At 34.0% G+C, this 14,982-nt stretch overlaps 1 protein-coding gene across 7 annotated transcripts in view; it reads right to left on the reverse strand.

The window, feature by feature from the left end:
• Nucleotides 1-14,982, reverse strand: part of SSBP2 (single stranded DNA binding protein 2) — a 314,003-nt gene that overhangs the window by 69,471 nt on the left and 229,550 nt on the right. For all 7 annotated transcript variants that reach the window (XM_049649739.1, XM_049649742.1, XM_049649741.1 and 4 more), the window contains one exon: nucleotides 3,350-3,409. In XM_049649739.1, coding sequence (XP_049505696.1) covers nucleotides 3,350-3,409 — 60 coding nt within the window. The remainder of the gene's footprint in view (nucleotides 1-3,349; nucleotides 3,410-14,982) is intronic.

The raw sequence follows: 14,982 nt of genomic DNA on the forward strand, positions 1-14,982 counted from the left end.
GGTCAACAGCATTAACTATGTCACATACCTGTTTACAGAGTTTCAGGAATGGTCAAAAATAGAGTATAAACTCAAAATTCTACAGGATCAATAAATCAATGGTTTATGCTCAGTATCACTCATAAACAGTCTCTGTATTCTGGCTGCCTTGGTTTCCTCAGCACAGTGTTCAATAAACATTGTGAATTTTTCTGGTTAAATGTTTTACCTAAGAGAAGGATAAAGACTTGTTCTATTCCAGGTTACAGATGCTTCAACACCAATGATCTCTTCTGATGGTTGAACCAATTCCAATGTAAAACTGTATAGTCAAATATACTTTTGGACTTAATTTCTATGTTTCATATGTTTTAATATGTATTTATTCTTTACAACATCGAATGTGCTTATCATTTTACTTTTCTACCATCATTTTATTATTATTATTTAAAAAATTTTTCTTAAAGTTTATTTGTTTGAGAGAGCCAGAGAGTGAGCAGGGGAGAGGCAGCTAGAGAGGAAAAGAGACAGAACACCAAGCAGGGTCCACACTGCCAGTGCAGAGTCTAATGAGGGGCTCGAACTCATGAACCGCAAGATCATGACATGAGCCAAAACCAAGAGTTAGACACTTAACCAACTGAGCCACCAGGTGCCCCACTTTTCTTCCATCATTTTAGAGACCATTACCCCTTCTTGTATTTTTTTTTCTTTTGGCAGAGTGATGTTATAACAAGTTCCAAATACCCTGTGCTATAAATATATATACAGTATAAACCGTTGTGAAGTTACTTGAGAACCATTAAAACCATCTTAGGAGAATTCAAGTGAAAATCTACAGTCTAGAGGCACCTGGCTGGCTCATTTGGTGGGGTGTGTGACTCTTGATCTTGGGCTTGTGGGTTTGAGGCCCGTGTTAGGTGTAGAGATTGCTTAAAAATAAAATCTTAAAAAAAATCTACAGTCTAATCATTAGAAGTTATAAATTCTGAAGAATCTGTTTATTAAAGGAATATCTTTTACATATTCAAAATGACTAGCCAACACCATTGAAGAGTATTTCACTTTTTATTTTCTTAGATATAATCTATCAATAAAACAAATTTTAATTAGTTTATGATCATTTTAAATGAAGATGAAATAAAAAACATATTTGTGTTGTTTTTATATGAAAAATTCCAATTAATCACCAAATATGGTTTTTCTGATTCTATGTTAATGACTATGTAAAGAAATTGAAGAAACATTCTGTTGCTTGGAAAGGTCATGCTCCTAACTAGGTTCAACATTTTGTAAAACATTATGTTTACACTATTAACACAATTAATTTGCTCAGAAAATTCTTTTTAAAATAGTATAAAGGTAAAATTATAAATTTGGAAGACAGATGTTTGAATTAATAAAGTTTAACTATATAAATGTGGGGGGGGGGATGAGTAGACAAAAAAGAGCCACTCAGATATGAGTACAATTATTTTAAAAAACAGGTAAAGACTTTAAGATTCTTGAGGAAAAAGAGCCTGTATGATAATTCTTTATTATCTTTAAATTTTTAAAACATTTTAATAAATCCAAAAGCATTCTATACTTGTTCTTAAAAACAAATTCAGTCTAGGTTTACAATTCCACAACTTATTCCTCTTTCACAAAGTATGTTTTTCATTATATAAGTCTCTGTACATATGGAACCTAGCATTGTATGTTAGACATGGCAGGCATTTCAACAATGTCAAATGGATGCGAAAGCAATAATCCCTTAAGAATTTCATCATTGATACAGAATATATGAAGTCAAAATTTCTGATAACATACTTGGTACAAGAAATTCACGTTTCCCTAATTCACATTTTCAGGAACCTCTTAGATCTATATAACATACAAAGCTATGGATGGGATGTCTGAAACATTATGAAGACCCCAATGAAAGATACAACTTTCCATCCTTTAGAAGGAAATATAAAAGATTCGGGCACCTATATAAGGGGATTTGACTGTCAATATACATAGGTTCACCCACAGAGAAAATAAAATCTCCATATGTTAGAACACTTGGCATCTGTGCACTTCCTTTTCCTATTTCATGCCGTGTTTCCCTGGCCCTATGTACTGAATGCAGATTCAGTCTGAAGGAAAAAACTCCTCCAGCTGCTAATGTGAGGCCTCCCAGCACTATAACCATGATATCATCCAGCACCACTGCCTGCTTCAAGTTCTCCCTGGGGGTGGATGTGGGTGCTGGCACTCCTTGCTGTGCACTAAAAGCAGAAAAAAAACAGCAAACTGGGACACTTCAAGGACACAGCATAATTTCAGTAAGAGTTAGTAGAGGAGAAGCAGAAATTTGTTGCTATGAAATATGTTAGTAAGCACAACTTTGTTGTATTTTTGGTCAGAAAGGAAGTGGAGACAGAAAGAGAGTAAGAATGAAAAAGAATTTTCTGGAATAACAGGGTTTACTTTAGATTGCTGAAAATGCTGAGGTATACAATAACAGAATTAAAGAAAGTAACAAAACAATTATCTTGACATAACTATTCCATAAAATTAGGCATTTAATTTCTTCTTGTGTTATGTAAATGCACATGTTCTGTATCCTGAAACTAAACTATAAACTCCTTTCAAGTAAAAACTGTGCATTATTCTCTTTAGCAAATAAGTATTTACGGTATTGATAAAAGAACTATGTAAGGATAAAAGCTTATGAAATCGCAGAGCTCTAGTAGGTAAAAAAAGTTGGAAGATCTATTGCTAACAATTTATTTATTAATAGATCTAACCCTTCCAGAAAGTAGGTATTTATATACCTGAGATCACTATATTTGGGCAAAACTGATGTATTGCAACCATGATGTTGAGAGCATATTATACAAAAATAAACCAAAGTATGTTCATTCTATAGAAAATTTTATTACCATCTTTAAATAAAGGTATTTAGCATTTACCAAAATTACATACACACAAACACACACACATACATATACAATTAAGTTCAGGGTATAGAGTAGACTCCAAGGTTCAACAAACTTTTTTTCTGTAAAGATCCAGATAGTAAATATCTGACCACTTAAAAATCTGTTACTGCAGTGTAAAGGAAGTCACAGACAATACATGAATGAAAGAGCATGGCTATTTTTCAATAAAACTTTATTTACAAAAACAGTCAGTCAACATATGGACAGTAGTTTGCCAATTTTTGAAATAGATTATATGTTACTAGAAGTAGCATTAAATGGGATAGAGAAAGAATAATTTAATGTTTTTATAGGTAAGAAATATTCACGAAATTTTCAAGATCTTTATTGAATCTTAAAAACAATAACAATAACAACAACAACAAAACTCAGAAACTTAAGTAGCACACGAATCTTACCTGGTTAGGTATCCTCAATGGGGGCCTTGGACCTCCAGGGTACCGAGGTGACATAAAAGGCTATTGAAGTAAAACAAATAAATAAATAAAACAAAACATAAATGACACAATGTAAAATAGAGATCTGAAAATAAACTGTTTTAAAGAATTTGAGAATTATACAAAACATAAGTCAACTTATTTCCCTATGTGGCTGCTTTCAGTAGAATAAACTCTTTTAAGAAAAATTACTGTCCTGTTTTTTTATTTTGTAGAATATCTAGAACATTTCCCAAAGAAAATATAAAAACATCAAAGATGAGGGACGCCTGGGTGGCTCAGTCGGTTGAGCTTCCGACTTCAGCTCAGGTCATGATCTCACGGTCTGTGAGTTCGAGCCCCGCGTCGGGCTCTGTGCTTACAGCTCAGAGCCTGGAGCCTGCTTCAGATTCTGTGTCTCCCTCTCTCTCTGACCCTCCCCCATTCATGCTCTGTCTCTGTCTCAAAAATAAATAAACTTAAAAAAAAAACAAAAACAAAAACAAAAAAACATCAAAGATGAGTAAAGCTGGGGCTCCTGGGCGGCTTGGTCAGTTAGGTGTCCTACTCTTGATTTCGGCTCAGGTCATGACCTCATGATTTATGAGTTCAAGCCCCTATGAGGCCCTCTCTGCTTTCAGCGCAAAATCTGATTCCAAGCCTCTGTCTCCCTCTCTCTCTGCCTCTGCTCCACTAAGGCTCTCCCTTTCTCTCAGAAATAAACATTAAAAAAAGATGACTAAAGCAAAAAAATTTTTTTAATGTGAATTTTATTAAGATAATGACATTTAATTGGCAAAAAAAGATTAGGAGATTTAGGCAACTGAATCTTAGCAAAGACTTCAGGAACAGGCTTATTGGCTATATCATTATGTAAATTGGGTTCTGAACATATAGTTTGGACTGAATTATCCAGTTTGGTTATCAATTTCCTTTAATAATTTTAAAGTTGCCAAATTTTTTACCGTTTTTTTTTTTGTGGCTTTTTAAAATGGTAAAGAAATTTCTTTTTCATATGTCCTTTGTGGTTAAAAAGAGCTTTGCTTCTCCTTTCTCAAGTGTTTGTTATAATTCAAAATAGATTATAAATTTTAAAGTTGAAATAATTTATTTGCATATTTTAAGCTTAGCAGATTATGAGCTGTGTATTTAAAAGAAAGAAAAAAATGGTCTTATATTAAAACTCAAGGCAGTTTATCTTGTTAGATAAATCAGATTCTGCTAAGATATGTTGACTCCATCCAGTTCAAAAAATGTCTGAAAAATATCCTAAAAATATCATTCCAACAATGAGTGGATGAATATTTTTGATCACTCAGATATGGGCACCAAATTTTTCAAAGTTTATGTGTATCAAATTTTTCAGTGTATTCCTAAAATTATTCAAAATTTCATTTCTATAGAAAAATTCTATAATTTTGTCTACTTACATCACACTATATAATTTATTTAAATTCAAGATTATTACTTCATGTAACATAAGTAAATTATCCACTCTAAATGGTTGCATATCATGAAGTAATATATTAAGAATGAAGTAATATAAATTAAGGATCAATTTAACAAAAGCTTGGGCAAGCCAAATCTTTAGTATTTTACATAATTAAATTCCACATTTATAATGTATTTTCTATAAACATTTTAGAAACTGAACCTGCAGTTCTTGGCTACATTTTAAAAGCAGGGTTATTTTAAGACCTACCCTATGACCCAGCAATAGCACTGCTAGGAATTTACCCAAGGGATACAGGAGTACTGATGCATAGGGGCATTTGTACCCCAATGTTTATCGCAGCACTCTCAACAATAGCCAAATTATGGAAAGAGCCTAAATGTCCATCAACTGATGAATGGATAAAGAAATTGTGGTTTATATACACAATGGAATACTACGTGGCAATGAGAAAGAACGAAATATGGCCCTTTGTAGCAACGTGGATGGAACTGGAGAGTGTGATGCTAAGTGAAATAAGCCATACAGAGAAAGACAGATACCATATGGTTTCACTCTTATGTGGATCCTGAGAAACTTAACAGAAACCCATGGGGGAGGGGAAGGAAAAAAAAAAAGAGGTTAGAGTGGAAGAGAGCCAAAGCGTAAGAGACTCCTAAAAACTGAGAACAAACTGAGGGTTGATGGGGGGTGGGAGGGAGGAGAGGGTGGGCGATGGGTATTGAGGAGGGCACCTCTTGGGATGAGCACTGGGTGTTGTATGGAAACCAATTTGACAATAAACTTCACATATTGAAAAAAAATAAAATAAAAGCAGGTTATTTTAAAAAGCAGCATCTGAAAAATAAAATCCTAACAAGTTAATGCTGTATAGACTACTTCTATAATATCTCTTGGAAGATTTTATTTTAGATAATTTTGACAAGAAATAGTAATTGTTGGAAATAATAATGTCCAACAAGAGGAACTTTAGAGTTAAACAAGCAATTCAGTTTTTTTTTTTTATTACTGTGTTCTTATATGTTAATCATACAATTATCTTATATTCTTACATCTTAATCTTCTATGTTAATCAGGAGATTATTTTAAATGGACAGAAATATTGGTTTATTCAGGTATTATTGTCACCTCTGGTGACAAAGTGGTATTCCAATTTTAACATTTCAATAATGTTAGTTTTCACATATTTGATCAAAGCTGTTTCTCTTTTTTTTAAATTTTTTTTTTTTTTAGCGTTTATTTATTTTTGAGACAGAGAGAGACAAAGCATGAATGGGGGAGGGTCAGAGGGAGACACAGAATCTGAAACAGGCTCCAGGCTCTGAGCTGTTAGCACAGAGACCAACACGGGGCTCGAACTCACGGACCGCGAGATCATGACCTGGGCCGAAGTCGGCCGCTTAACCGACTGAGCCACCCAGGTGCCCCAAGGCTGCTTCTCTTTAATCCTTTCTAAACTCTACTCTAAATTGAATTAGTTAGTTAACTATACTGCCAACTAGAAGCTTATCCCAATACTCACACACCCTCTACTATATTTCTAATCACCCAATTTCATTTATGGAACTGCCTTTTAAATTCTGGACTAATTTTAAAAACTAGGAAATTAAGTATTGTGTCATTGGTTTTGGAATGTTTGCCGTTCTTTCACAAAGTGATGTTTTATGACATACTCATGAATCCAAAGTTTATCAATTTACTTTTTGAGACATGGAGAAATAAAAATAGGTTACTGATGATGCCTGTCTATTACATTCACTTTGAAATGGAATACGAGGTAGAAATTATGTTAAAAATATTACTAACTATCAAATACTGAGGAAAAAATTGAGATGTACCTTACTTGAAATAGAGCATTTGAGATTTGCATATTGGTCCAAATGTAAAATGATGTTATAGTGTTAATTTAATGGACTATCTGAAAAGAGGAATTTCTCTCATCAATGGTACTATGAAAAAGTGTATTTTAATGGGACTGTCAAACACTCCTATCTGACTGTAAGGACCCATCAAGAGACTACTGAGGACAGGGAGTGCATGTGGTACCTAGGAACCTACAAATCTCTACAGAATGAGACTGGGAGAGAAAAAGATTCTCTCTTTAGTTAATTTAGTTCTTATGCATGCCCTCCTCCTCCAAGTTCAAATTTACAGGTGTTTTTGGAAAAAAAGAAAAGAAAACCATTTATAAATTCTAATCAATAACAATCCACTTAAAGCAAAAATGACAAAAAAGCTAGTTGAGATAAAAATCTACTACTTTTACTTAAAATACAAAGACTGCTATGGGTAGAGTACCTTTGATATCAAATTAGTGCTGTTATAACATAAGCTCTTAATATTCAGATTGATCCTTACCTTAAGTTATCTAGTTAAACACACAGGTCCTCACTTGCCTGCTTGTTGAGACAGAGACACAGCAACTGAACCCCACAGAGTTTGCATATTAGCAACTGAGAATATTGTAATAATATTTGTACTCCAGTATTCAGAAGCCAATTTCCTTGCAAATACAATTCAAGATATGAAAACAAGTTTAAATTATTGATATAAGAGATTGCCTACTGATACTATAGAGTATATCTACTGACAGACATGTTAGTACTCTCTGCATGAATAGTCTGGGAAGAACAGGTTTTTGAAAAGAATTTTTGGCTATGAAATACTCTTTTACTTGGGGGAGAATTTTTTTTTTTTTCAACGTTTTTTATTTATTTTTGGGACAGAGAGAGACAGAGCATGAATGGGGGAGGGGCAGAGAGAGAGGGAGACACAGAATCGGAAACAGGCTCCAGGCTCCGAGCCATCAGCCCAGAGCCTGACGCGGGGCTCGAACTCACGGACCGCGAGATCGTGACCTGGCTGAAGTCGGACGCTTAACCGACTGTGCCACCCAGGCGCCCCTTTTTTTTTTTAATAGTTTGGGCATTAAGATATTTGCTTGAAGATGTCATGATGGTGAATCAATATTTTAAATGGAAAAGGTCTTCACCTTCAAAAGGCTATTTATAAGGTGTGTGAAAAAAAAACATTTGGGAGTCAGGGGACTGGGTTCTAGTTTTGTAGTAACACTAATTAGCAGAGGGGCCCTGAGCTAAAAAATCTTCGGCCTTTAATTTTCCCCATCTTAAATGAGAGAGTTGGACTAGATAATCTCTAAAGTCCCATAGAAAATTAAAAAGAAAAACAAAACTCCATTATTCTGTTATTTCCAGCATTACCCTTAAGTATACAGATTTCTATATTGCAAATAGCTACAAATATTTGAAATGTGTAGGGGTGGGATGGGCACAACTCACAAACCATCTTCATCAAGGAGCTGGAGAAACTTACTCCTATGCTTTCCAGAGAAAAGGAAAACATAAAGAAAAAAAATACTCCAAAAGAGAAGGATGCATTTGGTTCCGATCAAAGGCCCATTGGAAGAATAAAAAAAAACTCAACTTATCAATTAAAAAGTATACTAGTGATTCTTTTATTCAACAAATATATATTAAATACCTACAAAGGCAGTAATGGACTAAGTCGTTGGACATATGAGTGAACAAAGCAGATGACGATCACGGCTCTCTGATTAGAATTTTTAAGGTTCTACTATTATAATTAGTAGGAAAACAATTTTCTGGAAAAACTGTTTTCTCTATTAGTCCACTAATTTAAAGAAATAGAATGTTCTCTTCACCAAATGGCAAGTACCAGTGAAAACCCACAAAAAATAGTATTTCAATCTGGTGCCTTCACTCAGAAGTCATATTACATCATCCTTACTTGATAGAACATGTAGTGCTATGAGTGAATCAAAGTCAAGGCTATGTTTTAAAAAGTTTTCCAAATTAGGCAAAACTCACACAGTCAGGTTCTTTATAACACAAGATAAAATGAGTACCATTGTTAGTATTCTGACATTTGGAAACTACATTTCCATAAAGGCATAAACTCTCCTTTCTACATGTTTCAGCTATCTTCCCAGAAAGAATGCAATAACTCAAAGTAAAAGGAATAAAAGCATGCATGCACAAATCCAAAAAATCAATAAAATTTGTTGACTAAGAGAAGAGGAAAAAACCAAAACAAAACAAAAACAACCCTCCAATAGAAATACCAACCAAGTGTCCAGTTCATTTCCCCTAAGTAAAGATCATACCATTGAGAATCAGAATTTATTTCAGAATGAATGTCACTCAATCTTAAAGGATTACTATTATCCATTATATCAAGAATTATTCATGGAATTTTAAACTTCTGCTTCCCTAAAAGAGAGATTTTCCTTTATTCTTTGCCCTTTCTGCTAGTGGAGGGTAGTCTGCCTCTCTTATTTGATCTTTCATAAACCTTAGTGCTCTATCACAATTCCCTAAGAATTAGAAGAAACCAGCTCTTTCTCTTTCCTTGTACTACCTGGAAGTCAGATTGCTCAGTCTGATTCTTTGCTTCTCTGAAGGTGCCAAGTGTCCCCAATGGAATTGTTTTATTTACCTGTCCTGAAATTACAGGTGCTAAGATAAGAACCACTTAAGCCCTAAGTTCTTTTAATATATATACGGTAAGGGGTGTCTGGGTGGCTCAGTTGGTTAAGCGTCCAACTCGTGATTTGGGCTCAGGTCATGATCTCACAGTTTGTGAAACTGAACCTAGCAATAAGCTCTGTGCTGACAGAATGGAGTCTGCCTAGGATTCTCTCTCCCCTATCTCTCTGCCTCTCCTCGCTTGTGCACATGTGCTCTCTTTCTCTCTCTCTCTCAGCACAAACACTTAAAAATATTTGTTTATTTTTTGAGTATAGTTTTAAGCGTATTTGAGCATAGTTGACATACAATGTTACATTAGTTTCAGGTGTACAACATAGTGATTCAACACGTTTATACATTATATTGTGCTCACAAGTGCAACTACCATCTGTTAGTATAATATTTCCTTTAAAAAAATTTTTAATGTTTATTTTTGAGAGAGACAGAGTGTGAGTGGGGGAGGGGCAGAGAAAGAGAGAGAGACAGAATCTGAGCTGTCAGCACAGAGCCCGACATGGTGCTCGAACTCACAAACTGTGAGATCATGACCTGAGCCGAAGTTGGACGTTTAACCGACTGAGCCACCCAGGCACCCCTCACCATAATATTTTCTAATATTTTAATAGTTTTTAGAAAACATACATATGACTTTTCAACACCAGAATATTCTCTCCTTCTTGAGATTACCATGTATTCTTTCTCTGTCAAGTAAATTTCTAGTAATCCCCCAAGGGTCAGTTTAAAAATCAAGACTTTCCTTCTATTTCTTCAGCACTTTGTTCACACCATCATCATAGAGGATTCAGTACACTGTAGTATAATGTGTGCCCTGGTGTGAAGGAAATCCACTTCAGAGGAAAGAACACAAAACCATAGTAGAGCAAGTCATTATCTTAATGCTAGGGAAATTAATCCATAAAATAAAACTGGTATTCACAAGAATCCTTAAAACTGAAGTGTAATTGATACATAAATCACCTTATATCTTATTTTAAATATTTCAGAATGGCTTTAGAAACTCTTTAAATATTAGTCTTTGAGAATAAACTGATAATAAAGAAAATTTAAAATCATTAAAAATGAGTGTCTTTAAAATCCCACTTAAGCATTCTCTGTGTACCATTTATATACTATATATACTACATACTATTTTCTTTATACAATTTTTCTGTATACTATATTTTATTTTCAAACCACAATTTACAAAAAATCAGTGACAAAGGGAAGATAATACTGATTTCTTTAGAATGGACAAATGTAACATTTAGAACAAGAATTAGAAGAAACCAGCTCTTTCTCTTTCCTCATACTACCTGGAAGTTAGATTGCTCTTCTGAAGATTGTTCTAAAACATACAATTTTACAGGACTTATCTAACATAAAATAACTGAAAATTTTTAGGACAAAATTATTCATGTAAGATTTGCTTATAATTTTGAAAGAAATAGTATCTTTTTAAAATACAAAGAAACAATTACCAAGTTTAAGAAAATATGAACTTAAAAATATTTAAAAAATGAATACTCAAACAGTGACTTCTTCACAAAATTACTCAATGGAAGTTTTATAAGCTTTCTATTGTACAATTATAATAAAATCTGACTTATCAAATTTTATTTGAATGTAACTTTTTGACACATTTTATAGCACAAAGTTGTACTTTTTAGAGTTTACTAGATCAGCCTCCTTACTCTGTAAAGAAAACCAAAGACCTAGTTTTTTACCTGCCATTTTAGTTTTCTTACAGAGAAAACAGTTCCAGTAATACCTTTACAGAATGAAGGCAGGTACACATACAACCGGGTGACCATAAATAAACTGCCTGACTTGGCACTTTCTCCTTGGCCCCCCAGCAATGGTGCTACCATTCACTTAATGCAGAATTCTTTACCCTTGCTAGTTACCACTCAACCAGGAAAAGCTGAAAAGGCAGTGGTATTTCAGGTAAGTAAGTTTATTTGCATACAAAGCACTAATTAGCATGTGCTCTTGATTCACTGAACTAAAAGCAATGCAACAAGTGAAATAAAATAAATTTAGTAACCTCTAGCTCTCTTTTCTTAAATACTTTTGGTAGGGTTTTGATAATATATGTTGTCTTGACTGCACTTATTAATGTTTTTAAGTCACATGCCAAAAGGGAATAGAAGATGAGTGGGGAATGGTGATAAATGGATGTGGAATGATTAGAAGCGTATCACCATTAGAATCAAACTGTTCATTATAATATGATAACTTATAGTGAGGTTCATGAGAAAGGAAAGGAAGCAGTTAGCACATTCTAAGAGAGAACGCACAGAGCTGCATTCAGTAAATATTTGGTTGGTTCCATAGCTGGTTCATTGACTAAAAGAATGAACAACATTGATGGAAGACTAAAAACCAGCACAAAATAAAGTTTTGTTCCCTTGTGTAAAATCTCCCCTGACCCATGTGTCTTGTTAAAAATAGATAATATTGGGGCACCTAGGTGGCTCAGTTGGTTAAGCATCCAACTTTGGCTCAGGTCATGATCTCACAGTGCATGAGTTCAAGCCCCACATTGGTCTCTGTGCTGACAGCTCAGAGACTGGAGCCTGCTTTGCATTCTGTGTTTCCCTCTCTCTCTGCCCCTCCCCTGCTCTCTCTCTCTCTCTCTCTCTCTCTCTTAAAAATAAATAAATGTTAAAAAATTTTTTTAAATACACAATATCTATTGACAATGTAAACAGTAAGCCACAGTATTAGCACAGTATATCTGCTTTGTCTAGTGAGAACATAGTTATAAATTAGAGGGGAGAATTCTGCTTGATTAAATAGGATAATTTATATTTTCCAGAGGACAGGTAAGGAGCAAAGTGTTGACCTCAACAAGATACTACATTATAATTACAATATCCCTATCAACATCTAAGAGAATTTATAATTTAGATGACTAATAAGGCCTTTTACTCCCTCCTATCACTTTCAGGTTTCTTTTACTGTTTCTGGGTGTCAGGGTTAAAAATAATGTTTCTTTGGGGCGCCTGGGTGGCGCAGTCGGTTAAGCGTCCGACTTCAGCCAGGTCACGATCTCGCGGTCCGAGAGTTCGAGCCCCGCGTCAGGCTCTGGGCTGATGGCTCAGAGCCTGGAGCCTGTTTCCGATTCTGTGTCTCCCTCTCTCTCTGCCCCTCCCCCGTTCATGCTCTGTCTCTCTCCGTCCCAAAAATAAATTAAAAACGTTGAAAAAAAAAAAATTAAAAAAAAAAAATGTTTCTTAGTTTTATAGGCTAGCAGTATTTAGTTGCCAGTTTTTGGTATAAAAGGATATCAGGTTAATTTACATATGATTTGGCAAAACAAACAAAACAGAACAAAACTGTGGTGACTTAATTGAACTTTTCCTGAAGCTCAGACCAGCCTTGAGAACTGCTAACAATTCATTTGCAGTTCATTTTTCAGCTGTCTCATACAGTGCTGTGTTTATACAGAGAACCTTACCTCCTCTTTCTAGACTGAAATATATTCAAAGAGTGATAATCCTCAGGTCTCAGAAACAACATGGTTAAGCATACAGATTTTTTTCCCACTAAGGAAAAGCTCAGCATTTGAGTAAGAACATTTAACATTCTACCTTCTTAATATCATATTGTTTTTAGCACATAACCATTAGTCCAAAAATCTGTAAGAAAATGGTTATTTGCCAAGGAGTAATTTGCTTCTATCACTATTTTTAGGCAATAACAAAAGATGCAAAGTTACATATAGACAGAAAAAATATTATATTAATTACATAAAGACCAAATATGTAGCTCACTTGGTCCTGTGAAGATATGGCTTTTGACAGATTTAATCTTTCTTCTTCTATTTTTAATGCACTGTTTTAAGCAGACAAAGGGAATAAGACACAATTTTATGACATGAAAATTATTCTAGAATCTTTCAAGGAAAAAACTTCTCGGAAACAAAACTTTTAGAAATGATAAATAAAGTAGGTTATAATTATTTTTTATACTTCTGGAAAGGTAGTAAAAAACATGTTCACTATACTATTTTATCCAAAGAATAAACATTCTTTTAAACACTAAATATTACTTTTTACTCATTCTGTGTCTATTTTTTAATTTAGTTCTCTTTACTGTATACAACTTTCCTACGTAGATTTCTCTACTTTGCTATTCCATATTTTACTTACAAGTAAATCTCTATCTTTTTTTTTTAAAGTTTATTTATTTTTGAGAGAGAGAGCGAGAGAGCACGGAAGGGGCAGAAAGAGAAAGAATCCCAAGCAGTATCCTCACCATCTGCACGGGAGCCCAGCGTGGGGCTGGAACTCATGATCTCATGGATCTCAGGAACCATGAGATTATGACCTGAGCCAATATTAAGGGTCTGACACTTAACTGACTCAGAAGTAAATTTTTATCTTAATTCTAACTTTCCTAAAGTCATGAGCTATCAAAAATAAATAATACTGAGATTATTATTTTGAATAACCATTAGGGTTGTGACTTCTGTATTTCACTACAGCCATCTTTCATATAGTAAAAGTGTTCACATATTTCAATTCTTATAATTCCATGAGATGCTTCATGAGTTTTCTGTAGAAAAGTAATGAAGCATAAATTATACATCAAATGAATTTCGTCAAAGTTACTTTACAATTCATATATCTTAATTTGTTTAGTTTCTTTTCTGTTTTCCATAAAAACCTCCATCAGACATTACTGACACCCCAGTGGATAAGATACTCTTGATTAACACATTTTAATTCCAACCAGTATTAAACTAATTTAGCTCACAAAATGACATACTTGTGCTAGCGCATTCTGCTGATAAGCATAAATATGTAGCTTATCTCCCATACATCTTAGATATTCTATCATCATCAACACTTAATTAAAATAACTCATATAAAATAACTGTAAAGTATTACCAGATCCAGTTTTCTAGATGCTATTTTGGCAAGGCTAATCCAATTCAGCACAGAATTATAAGCAGGTTGATTCTTTTAATATGGATTTAGTCTAAGCATAAAAATTGCTCACTTACATTATGGGCCTTTTCAAGAAGATGAGACTATTTTTCAACCCTTCATTACCTATGTTAGAGGTGTGTGGCAATGGACTTCTGGATTCTGAAAGGGGACCATGCTGTCTGCTGGTCTATAAAAGTTTGACAACATTTTTCAAAAAACTTTAATAATTTGTTTTAGATCAGTTTATATTCACAAATACATACAGACACACTTTTATGTGTGTGTGTGTGTGTGTCTGTGAGGCAAGTAGCTGGAGTCCTACATAAGCTAAATCTGGCTCTGTACTGCCTCCTGCTACAAACTAAAGTCCCTGACAGATCAACCCATATTAGTATATTTAAAAAATGACACTATGGGTATGAAAATACATATTTATATGTATATAAATTTAGGATTTATAATTTAGGATAAAGTATCACACTGACTCCATCAAAAAAGAAGCTAAAGCAATCATTTTTCAAAACCACTCATAGTTTTTCATTGAAGAATGCCAAAGGATTCCCTTCTTCCTTTCCCCTATTTTATATTCATACTTACAGGTAAATTTGCTTCACATGACAGTATAGGAGAGAGGTACTTTAATATACCTTAATGTACCATTGTGAAAGAAAGAAAGAAAGAAAGAAAGAAAGAAAGAAAGAAAGAAAGAAAGAAAGA

This window comes from Panthera uncia (assembly GCF_023721935.1).
Source record: "Panthera uncia isolate 11264 chromosome A1 unlocalized genomic scaffold, Puncia_PCG_1.0 HiC_scaffold_17, whole genome shotgun sequence".
Classification (NCBI taxonomy): Eukaryota; Metazoa; Chordata; class Mammalia; order Carnivora; family Felidae; genus Panthera; species Panthera uncia.